This window comes from Anopheles nili, chromosome 2, assembly GCF_943737925.1.
Source record: "Anopheles nili chromosome 2, idAnoNiliSN_F5_01, whole genome shotgun sequence".
Classification (NCBI taxonomy): Eukaryota; Metazoa; Arthropoda; class Insecta; order Diptera; family Culicidae; genus Anopheles; species Anopheles nili.
This window is the reverse complement of record NC_071291.1, coordinates 35,421,959-35,433,999: the sequence shown is the minus strand read 5'-3', so window position 1 is coordinate 35,433,999 and position 12,041 is coordinate 35,421,959. Positions and strand designations below refer to the sequence as shown.

Below are 12,041 nucleotides of genomic sequence, written 5' to 3'. Positions count from 1 at the left end.
AAAAAAAAAACGAAGCTCGAAACGCTCGACACGCTTGAAAAGGGTGCAGGATGATTCCTGGGAGGTTGGACAAAAACGAGGAAGCAAAAAAAGAAACGAAAGCACCAACCTCCACGCAGGTCACGCGGGCACGGAAAACGCCGTAGAATGTAACTCCGTTTACAGTTTGATCATTTATTTTCACAGTCCGCTCCACTCGAGGCCACGCTCGGTGAGCATTTAGCGGGCCGCATTCACTGGTGTCGAACGGATCCGTGTTCGAGGACGCTCTCACGCTCGGAAGTAACTTTCGCGAGCCATTGGCTTATTTCACGCGCGTAATTACACGTTCCGCCAGTGCATCCGTACGGTGGTTTGGTTGGGTTTACGATCGGGCTCGAGTGAAGGTAGACGGCGTGGATCAAAGTTTTAATTTTACTCATTCAATTAACGCCATTCGCACGTACGGTGTGAGACCGCTGGCAGCAGGAGTAATGATATCAGATAGATTAGCCATTCGACATCAAAGCGCATTGGAGGTGAGCTAAGACCAGTAACTCGACTGTTACGGTAGTAATTTAAAATGTACGTGCGAACAGTATATTTATTCAGGCACATGCAAAAGAAGAATAAAGCTGAAATACAAGCAGGAGAACAACTATCGTGAGGAGAGAACGTGGGATTCTGTGCATCATTCATGCTGCGATAAATAGTGGTGTGCTTTCATGGTCCAAAAAAATGTAATCTATTCGTCGATCAAGAAAACGGAAGGCAAAATATCCGTAAGATGTGTTGTTTTGGGATATTTTTATGTATTTTTACATTCAATACATCAACAAAACATTTGAAATACCAAAAGCAGAGCTTTATGTTTGATTTTTATCTGCATCTTTGACTACTACTACTACTACTACTAAAGGTACATTAGCCTCTACGTTAGTCTAACGTATCATTTCATGAAGCATGATTTGCGTAGATTTTGATACAAAAAGAGGAAACAAAAGCACTTCTCTGTTAGTTTTATTTATTAAACTAGAAAATACTAAACCAAGGTTTATAGCAGGATGGCACATTTAAATATTGTTTCCTCGATATTGTCAGTTTACAATCCAAGAACATTCGTTCGCAAATGAGAAGCAAAAATTGCCCTGTTTCAAAGCACATCCATTCGAGCATGAGTACATATTAAGCGGTGCGTTTTTACATATTTTCATCTTCCAACGCAGCTTGCGAGAAACGAAACGTACATATCCTCGAAGGTAAGGCCACTTTCAGGCAAAGCGCACTACGTGCCGTATTTGTTATCACAAAATTCACTCCTCCCCGTGGCTAGCTGCAGCGAATAGAATAGCCGTTGTCGTGCGCATTAAAATACCAAATCAAAATACACCAAGCGCATCAAGCAGAAGGTCTTCATACACGACGATAACGACGACACGGTGCTCCTACCGTTCGCGCATCGATTACATCGCCCCCTTGCGCTAGAGAGTGTGTGTGGGTGGGTGGTCGAAGAAGCGCACATAAAAATAGCATCGTTATTGTCACTTTCACTCGCGTGAAAAACCGACACCGATCGTGACACCTCCCGGGGTTTGCCTTTTAATCCACTTCCGCTTCGGCTCGGGAATCTCGAGCATAATCTGCCACCAGACCATCGGAGTGGGGGTGGGATGGACTGGTAGAGCCGCATTCACACTTAGCCTGGTGAGTGGGTGGTTGGGTGGAACATTATAAAAAAAAAAAAAGCACGGGACGATCGGGCATCATAAATGCGTCATCGGGGCGGTGAAATCGAACGCGAAAAGCATCTTTTTCTGCCTCCCCAGCTGCCACCAAACCAAGGCGACAAGACGGCAATAAGACGTTCCCGTCGAGGCGACCAGCGAGGGGGAGGGAAAGGGGGCGTGTGGAAAAGCGCCACATAAAAGTTCGATTTCATTTCCCGTCCGGTACGCGACGCGAACGCCGAAGGGCGCCCACAAAAGCAACCGCATCCGGATCATGGGCCCCGCGGCTCCGGGACGCGTATCGATGCGTTTTTCAATACGCCAAAGTTATGCGCCATAAAAGTTATACATTTCTATCGTCGTTTCGTTCGTTTTGCATACCGTAAGAGGGAAATGGTGCCGCTTATTCTGCCGGCCGTCACTCGAACCGCCCGGATGAAGGCATTTTTGTGGCGCGATGCTCAAGATCGTGCCAAGGACGAGCCGCCATTATGCCGGGACACTCGAGTCAAGATATTTATTGTGGATGACTTTTTTCTCTCTCTCTCTCTCTCTCTCTCTCTTTGTGCGCGTATCGCGAAGCATTGGAACGAGTTGGCGATGGCCACGCGCGATGAGGGCGCACCACATTCCGGACTGAGATAACTGTGCCAAACCCGCGCGGATCTCGACCAAAAAAGGGGGCTCGACGCTGGAGACCGAGCGCCCTCTGGTGGTGGGGATATTGAAAATTATGCAACATGGAAAAAAGTTTTCCATAACTTCTTGTCCTGTGTTCCGCACGGTGGTGGCTGGATGCTCTTTCGTCAGCACAATAGTGGTGAGCTAAGCGCGTGCTTTTTGTTTTTTTTTTTCTTTTCACGCGCCGAAGCGATTTTCCACCCCTGGAAGCATTGAAACCGCGCGTTTCTGCCGACTCGCTGTCGCTGTCACGCAAAATGTTCGATTCCGGTTCCGGCTATCCGGTGAGGTCAAGAAGAAGACAAAATGAGAGAGATAGAACGAGAGAGAGAGAGAGAGAGAGAGAGAGAGAGAGAGAGTGTGTGTGAAGAAGAAACAAAGCGAGTTTAAGGAACCCAAGGGGGCAACAAACAAATCGACCAAGGCGAAGAGAAGGGCACAGTTGTCGTGAATCACATATTAAAAGTTTTTTTTTTATTTCCATCCGCCAGCCGGTGAGGGTTGAGATTTTTTTTTCCTGCAAGATCTCAGATGTCCTTCTGTAAGGCATTCGATTATTCGCCTCCACTCGGCACTCCTCGGTTGCGTGATGTGGTAAAAGTTTCGCGCGGAAAACACTTTCCCTGCGAGCCATGCGACGGTGCGCGGTTGGAAGTGAGAGCGAATTGTCGAAGACCGACAGTTGAATAGTGCTGGCAAAGGCGAAAGGCAACTGATAATGAGACCGATCGTCTAGCAAAGCTGCCCAGCTGAGCAGACGAAGTCAAATAAATCTTCAAACAATACGAGCGTGCTATTATGAACCCGAAGCGCGAGTTAATGACGCTGCTAAGTTACGTTTGTAGGACGGGTATTTCATTTTCATTTCCCGAAATGAACACCAGCGCGATGAACGGTGGAGGATAAAGCTGTACGTGAAAGACAATGGATTATTATTGGCGATGAAAGTCATTTTGAAAACAAAAAATCCAACTGCTGCTCAAGATCGTTTTGTGCTGATTTTTCATATCCTTTCTTCTACGCATCAGATAAGTGGATTTGATGCTTCGTTTATCTGTCTAGCAATTCATTTTCACTATAGAACAAAACAAAAATCCAATCAAACGATGTTTTTTAGATACAACGGTAAACTAAGTGCGCCCAAGAAGGTTTTTGAATAAATCCCTTTTTGTGAAATCGATCCTCTCGCTTCTGCCGTGAGTAATGTCTCACCATCATTTTTCATACCTCGTCGTCGAGCCGAGGGCTGTTCACAATTTTCCGAATTTGTTTCACCCATGAGCTGGGCGTAACACGCTCGGGAACCAACCCCGTTTCGATAATAGAGAATAGGCGTGCGGTTATTTATCGAAATCGATCGAAGTGGCCCGTTTTTTTTCTGCTCCGATTCCATCTGTGGATTCAAAATGGGGGCAAAATTGTCGTTTCCTGCCAGCTGCTACGCGAACGATACCTACTTAAGGCATCTAAGCACGCCAAACCCGGGGCGAACAACCGTGCAGTCAAACTGGCAATCGGAGATAACATTTATCACGTCCGATACCGCGCCAGAATCTATTTCAAAGTGTGTCCCAACCGAGACCGGAGCTGGGGCGCTCGATTTGTTAACAGAAGCGTCAAGAAACATGCGTTTGACCGTTGATCCCGAAGCACACGTCCACCCATCGGGTTGGTCGAACATTCCCACGCCTCGATTGTTTTCCCATCGTCCCGGTGGGACACATACACACACCAGGAGGAAAAAAAAGGGACGATGTCGATGTTGGTGTACCACATTACCGGGAAAGACCCGGCGCTAATGCCAACGTGGCTCACCCAAAGGACGAGGTCAATCGTCAATGGAACGACGTTCCCTGGGAGCTGCTAGCCCTTTTCGATCCCAATCCCTTGGCACTAGAGTGGTGCCATTTTCTGCCCCATGCGTTAGATGACGTGTTTTTCTGTCTCTCTCTTTCGCTCTCGCTCTCTCTCTCTCTCTCACTCGCTTTCCCACGCTTGTCCGCTTGGTCGTTATCCTGCGAGCGCAAACAATCGCGACCAACTTCTGGCCCGTCGGAGACAACACAACCGCGGGGCCATCTTAACTTTACCACACGAGCCCGTGGGGTTGTGCCTTGGAAGGGATGTTTCCTTCCTAATGGTCTCGCCGATGGAGAGTGCATTCGCCGGCCGGGATCAATCAATCCTACCGGTTCGGTGTGATGTTTTCCTTCCATTAGAGTTCGCCCTCCATGGGGCATCGTTTTTCCCCCGGAAAGGGTAGGAAAAACAAATCGTTTTCCCAATGTCGAAGTTCCTCGAGATCAAGGAGGGAGTACGAGTGAGAGAGAGAGAGAGAGAGAGAGAGAGAGAAGGATATGATTGCTGGGGTGGTGAGAGCCTGTTTTTTTTCTCCGTTCCGTTTACACGGGAAACACTGGGAACGAGATGGGCAAATAATCAATTTAACATAAATCGATCTGTTGAATGAGATGATTATTTGCAGCAGTGTCCCTAGTTCCAATTACCTTCCACCCAGGGCCAGGGCCTCGGGAAGCTGAACAACGGTCAGCGCTCGTTAGTAGAAAAGTTTGAGGTCACGGCGATTAGTGCACCCGATCCGGTCGAAGCAAAGGAAGCTGTTTGTCTGTCGTTTCGTCGTTTGGTACAAACTCCCGTCCCCCCAAAGACCTGTTCCGGGCGTGGGGACCGGACGACCCAGGGTTGCCGGAACAGGGACGAACATTTTCGTCGCACTCGAAGTTGTTACTGCGCCGCGCTGGTTGGAAGCTTTGTGGCGCTTTTTCCCTCGAGGGAGTTTTCCACCGTCGTACCGAAACCATTCGAAAGTGGCTTTTCCCGCGCGCGTGTTGTCCTTCTACGCAAACCACGCCACACCGAATGCAGGGCTCCGGTAGAAGCCAAACGCTGGCGTAGAATTATTCCGCCCGGAGCAATACCGAGTGCTAGGGGGCACAAAACTTTCCACGCCGAGCGGACCCTCGCTGGGAATTGTCAGCATAATGAAGGAGCAAATGTTTGGAACAAAATGCGCCTTGCTTCCATGGGCGTGCGGAAATGCAATTATCGGCACCGTGGCATGATGAGGCGTTAAAACTTGCGTAGGTTGACAGGTTTCGGCTAACGGCGAGGGATGCTTTGAAGGATTCAGGGATTTCGTGTAAATTTAATTGCCCCATCAGGACACCGACATCAGGCGCTATCGTGCAAGCTATGGAAGCGTAAGCAATTGAATCACTCGTGAACTAAAGTGTAAAGAATAAACCACACACACACACACACCAAGAACCACCGGCAAAAGAAGCTCCAAACGGCCATCTTTTCTATCCGAAACAACCCACAGCAACCAATAATTGGTCAGCCCGGGTGTGATTTATCTGGCCTCGTCTCGCTTGGCTGAAGCACGGCTCGTAGGTCAATCGAGCCAGCACTGGCCAAGCTGGCAAAGGCTTTCCGTGCTGAAAGATAATAAAACGAGAGAGAGCGAGGTAAATAAAGTCCACTATTTTACGGTACACCGACCGTAGACTTGATGACATTGTGTGCGGCCGTCGGTCCGTCGGCTTCAGGCACGGGCTGACAACGCTGACGCCACGAGTGGGCATCGTTAAATAAAATCAAGAAAGCCTTACCGGCGGGCAAGCAAACCGTCTCGAGAAAAAAGCCAGCAACCACGTGACGCAAAAAGGACGCCCGCCGGGAGTGGAAAATAACAAAACTCACATTATTACGTTATAAATTTCCACTTTAAAAGGTTATCTAAGAACCACCTCAGGTGAAGCCTGGTTCCGCCCACGCTTGTAATGGGACCGGCCAACGCGCATCACCGGAAGGTGGCGAGGCTTCAAGGACTCTCAAGGAACCATATTGATGCGTTGTGTTGCGCGAGACTGCAGATTGCTCCCGGGCCTCACCGTGTGTGTGTGTTTGTTAAACGGTTTAGGTTATTTTTATTTCCCTCAACATCACTTCACACCCACGATGCCTTAATATTCAGTGGCTTCGGTTCCTTTTGTCGCCTTCGAAGCGCGCGCATTTTAGCGTTTTCATTCGAGCTGGGTGCAAATGTCACCGAACACTTCCCCTCGATAAATATGCCCGTTTTTATGTCTGTTCCCGGGACGCGCGCGTTCAGGAATCGATTTAAGAGGAACGGTTTAAAGCACACGCTCCTTTGCCAGATGGGGGTGAGAACTCGGGCACTTCCCCTTTGGCAGGGATGCTTCCGGTGGGGGGAGGGGTGGTTTTTAGCGGGTCGCTCGAGATATGCATAATCGGTCTCTGGTGAGTGATGCCGATTTTTGTGTCACGATGCTGTGTGCGCTGAGATTGGGTGAGTAAAATTGAAATGCCACTTTGAGGGTTGGCTGCACGATCGAGAACGATGCGAAATGGGCGCATGCTACACGTACCGGGCGAAGGGAGCCAAAATCAATTACACAAACGGCCCCTTGGTGGTACTTTTGAAAATGTGTAGCACATTCAGGGGATCGATTTCAAATGAAGCCCCACCGTTGCATACGAAAGGGGAACGATGTTCCGTTCGACTGGAATCCCGTTTACTGGAGAAACGAATCAAGAAATAACTTCTGAAGTGATTCAACCAATCAATGAACGATGGAAAAAGGCACGTTACAGTCTATGAAATATTTCCTTCAGGACATCATTTAATTAATTCACCCTGAAAACCCCAATCGCTATTCCTTCAAGGTACATCATTTCAAACAGCCCACGATGTATTCGACGCATTTCAGCTACTCGCGCAGTCCTGTCCTTCTGACAAAAAAAAAATTGAGCGAGCTTCTGGGAAATGGCCTGTTGATTTAAAAAAACAAAAAGGCCAAACCACTCAATCGACAAGAAGGTGAACGTGCAACACTCTCCAGGTGCTGGAATGATTTCGGTTTCAGCAGAAAAAAAATCCTTTCCCCTCGAATGACATTGACGTATTGGAACCGTCGTCAAAGGACGACTTCATCGGGTCAGTGATGGGACGCTTTCGGTGACTTTGTTCATCATTTTAATGCATAACACTGCCGGACCCATCATCCACTCGATACACGATCCAAACACCGACGGAAGAACGTCGAATTCAATCGGTTGCCCACGAGTCCTTGCGGTAAGACAAACCACCAGGTACGGCAAGTTACCGGGACTAATTCATTATCCATTATCGGTCGCAGGATACCGGCACCGGCAAGCTTACAGATGCAATCGTGCCCACTTTCCATTGAAATTACACTGCTGCAGGAGTTCCACCCAGTGGTCGTGGGTTTTGGGCCGGTATTTAACGTGCCATTCAGCGCATTCCAGTCCACAGACATCACGCCCTTGTCGGTTGCGAGATCGTGAATCGAATCCAATAATGTCCGAGGCTTTGCATCGGAACGGGTCGAACGGGATTCGGTGAAAACCGATTGGCCGCCGGCGTGGGAATACAATTTCCACACACAAACACACACACGCGCGCGTGAAAACCGATTCAATCCGTCCAGTGGGCGATGTAAACGGGATCGCATCCAGCGGGCGTGAGTCGGCTCAATCACGCGTCCGATGTTGCGATAAATTAGATTATGAATGATTTGTTATCTCAATACATTTGCTTCAATAGCGGACCGTGGCGTAATGGTATTCTGATGTAATTTTATCCATTTCAGTGATTTTCCTGGAACGCGCAGTGACTGTGCGTGAAATTCCATCGCACACCTGTACCGTTCGTCATGGCGATGGAACGTTGTAGCTTAACCAGGAGCAGGTTACGCATTGCTTTCGGTGCCCGGTGTGGGCCCTTTTTTCCTTCGGCACAATGTGTCTGGTCACACACACACACACACACACACGTTCGATAGAGTTTCCAACCTTCCCAGACAGCTGCACGCGTGCCCTTGGGGATCGCGTTTTGTGAGAAGCGCTAGACATCACGTGACGCGTGGTTTCATTTTCCACCACAAGAGCGCGCTAGTTTTTTTTCCCCACACACGCGCTCGTGAGAGCCTCAGTCAAATGGGGCGCACGTATTTACTTGTTTGCTCGGTGTGCGAAAAATCTGTTCCACGTCCAAGTGCCCCGGGGTACACACGAGGTGCGTGGTTGGTACACAAAAATATCAATCTTTTATCCCACTAGAGCGTAGATGGCGAGCGTAACGAGCATCGTTGCCAATTTCATCCACTCTCAGGCTGGGCTGTGGCTTCACAGCTTCAAGGATGTACGCTCCGAGGTCCGAGAAGGACACTTTTTTTTCTCTTCTCACCACCACATTCACAGTCCACCGCTCGGGACTGTTTGAGGCGTGGAATATGTGTGTGAACTGACGGGTGTGACATAATGTCAACCAACGAGACGTACGGGTGAGTCTTGACGACCCTAATCCATCTGAAGCATCACGCATCGAGTGGCGTCCGGTCGTCAAGATGTCAATTTGGGAGGACTTTTTTTTGCGACCAACCGTGTACCGTGCTCGAACGATGATATGATTGCTCCATCGCATCGCGTAACCGTCCCCAATCGAAACCCATCGAGGATTCGATAACGAGCGTCCACGGTGGCTCATAAAGCCAAGGACATCGCGATCCCCTTCAACCGTTACATTCCCTCACAAGGGGTACGCTGGTTTATGATTTGTTTTGGGCCGTTTAATGTCGCACTCGACGTGTCATCGTTGTTTGTGTATTTTTTTGCTTCTGTTCACTATCAGTTATATGTCCTTTCGTCCTGCCCGCCCGATAAGTGGCAAAGCTCATCGACTCGATCGGAGAAGCGGCGGCCCATGAATGGAGCTGGCCAGTTCAACGGTTGCCGTTTTCAAATTGGTCCCCGATGGGGCGTAAAGCGCGAGCAGTTTAAATGCCACGCTGTACAAGCGGTGCTATTGATTCTGATTTATATTTAATCATCGCCGCGGCACCGGCTGAAATCAGCGCCAAGAGCCGCTTTTCCCGGAACGGACATGCTGCGTGGAAATGGCGAGCAGGAAACGGTGCTGGTGGGAAGAAAGCACCGACCGGAAGGAACTGCCAAACTGTCAGGGGGAATATTTCGCGGCCCCGTGGTGATTTATATCGTTCGCCCGGATAAAGCCCGACCCGGTGGAGACCGATTAAATCGGTGCCATTGAGGCGTGCTTGATTCGCACTCGATAGCACAGAGGAGCTGCTGGAAGCGATTAAATGCCGGTTAGCTCTATCATTTTGGCGGCATTTGTGCGTGTTGTTCGCAGAAGTTGACCTTCAGCCATACGAAACTACGACAAAGCGAGTCAATTGATCTTTGCTTTCGATGACCTAATACAACAAGTCCTGGAAAAACAAGAATCGGACAAATTTGAGGTGAACGCGAGTGTAGAAAAGCGTTTGCCGTCAATCTAGTGCATCCTGACAATCTATCCGACTATTAGTTACAAGACGCCATTGCTGGAGTAATCTGTTTACGTTGATTTATATGTTTTTTTCTGGGTAAACATAACCTGCCCCACTATTCGTAACAGTATCTGTTTCGTCGACTCTATCTGGAAACATTGTTTAAAGATAACCAAAATCATTCAAGAAGATAAAATAAACCACTCTTAGTTGAGCTTACAAGAAGCACTGTTTTGTCATGATTGAATTCGATATCAAATTATCATTAGTTCAGTAGATAACTTAAAAGGCATCATAAGCATGTTTTACATATGGTTTAAATTTTAAAAGCCTATCGATTACAGTTGCTTAAAAAGAATTGTTCATCAGACACATTTACACAAAGCCGATGTACCTTCAAACTGGATAATATTATTGATGAAGTTTGTCTCCACTATGAATCGGTTCGAAAGATAATAACCTACAACCCCACCGTAGTTGGTTAGTTGGCTTCGTTGGATTGAATCGCCGATATTACGTAACGCCGTGCGGCCATTTCTGATTGGCGTGCCAATCGTTTACTTTATCGATTTTCCGGCAGTTTGCCCGAAACACCCGCTTGGGAAACGATAACGGGCCACATCTCGAGCCTTGCTCGTTGAGAAAGAAAAGAAACGGATCCTAGTTTTGGGTTATCCTGCGAGTGCAACCGGGCTGGGTGAAGCAACTCCGGCTGAAATATGCAGGAGAATATGAATAAATAAATGCGCCCCCAGTTCGCCCGTGCCGATGCGAACACAATGCTAATATTTGCCCTACCGAGCCCGACTCGAGATGGGTTTTTGTGGAAGGATAATCCACCACGCCGGGTAACGGATCATCCCGTTTGGGGAGCACTTTAGCAGGCATGCTGGAGGCGGCATTTTGCATCGTGTAATATTCAACGACCCTTGAGCGCGAAGGAAACTCTCCGCCTGCATTCAATGCACTCGCGAAATCGGGGTGCTTAAATCTTCCATCACTTACCGATTATTGTTAGATTTACGACACTATTCCTAGTTTGCGCTACGATAAAGTCCACCCGGCACCGGTACATGCCGCTGTCGGTTTCGCGGACATTCTGCACGGCCAGCTCGGCCGGTTCCTTCTCGAACTGGAAGTAGGCGCGATCGCCGAACATGGAGTCGTCCGACCAGCGTTTAGCCGACGACACGTCACGTCCTCGCGTGTCCGCACTGTGGAAGAAAAGGAAATTCCATCCATTAGCTGAAGCATTCAAGAACGTTCGGGGAAATACAGACACCCTTCTGGAGCGGCAACGATGTCGAAGATGTCACAATTTCTACACGGCCTCTCGATGAGACGATCGAGCTTTCGCGCGATGTTTGGAGCGATTTTCACGCCTTACGCCGCGATTTGAACGTCGAGTGCGAGTACCCGGGTACGTTTGTGTCGCAAATAATCATAAAAAAAGCGGCCAAGCTGCCAGGGCGATGAATTATTTATTCGCGTCTTCGACAAAGACGGTCGTCGTCCAAGCGCTTCGGCGCAAACACCCAGCCACACCCAAATGGGCGCGCGAGAACAACAAGAACATCTCCGATCTCCAATGATCTGCATAATTGATGAAGAATTGATTGAAGTGTTGCAAAATGGCATTGCGAACCGAACCGGAGGTATTGTCGACACGCTCCAGATGTCGATGCGATGTCGTCCCTGGGTTTTGGGTGCGTTATTTCGATCGACTTATCGCATTTGCGTGCGGCGCGTTTGCTTCCAGCGAGCAATCGCCTCTGGTTACAGCATATTTCGTGGCGTGTTTTTTTTCTTCTTGCTTGCTTTCTTTCATTGCTTGCGGGTGTTTTTGTCTTTCACGACTTGGGAGGACAATGCTCGAGGGATGTACAAAAAGAGGGACTGGGGAAACAAGCGTTTTGGGGGTTATTTGTTATACGTCAAACACGCGCACATTGAAGTCTATGGCTTTTGTGCCTATGATCGATTTTTTAACTTTGTTTCCCGCTAGCAACAGACGTCTTATTCATTAGAATTCTATTGGAAAAAATCAACTTTATCTCATCACTGTCATGCATGATTTTCGATCCAAACCAGACGAAGATTAGCATGAGCTCGCTCTACTAGGATAAGCCCGCATTAAGCCCGAACTAATTAGAGTAATGCGCCTGTTCGGAACGGAAACCCTACGAGCTTCACTACCGTGTGAGGAAAGAAAAAAAAGAATGCTTCTCCTATTTCCAGTGAGCCATGCATAGAACGTCTGCTCTCGCAATCCTGCTGCTGCTGCTGCTGCTACTGT

At 48.5% G+C, this 12,041-nt stretch overlaps 1 protein-coding gene across 1 annotated transcript in view; it reads right to left on the bottom strand.

Annotated features, from left to right (window-relative positions):
* LOC128721919 (neural cell adhesion molecule 1) overlaps positions 1 to 12,041 on the bottom strand; it is a 73,256-nt gene that overhangs the window by 16,836 nt on the left and 44,379 nt on the right. Inside the window, exon 3 of the mRNA XM_053815721.1 lies at positions 10,751 to 10,959. Coding sequence (XP_053671696.1) covers positions 10,751 to 10,959 — 209 coding nt within the window. The remainder of the gene's footprint in view (positions 1 to 10,750; positions 10,960 to 12,041) is intronic.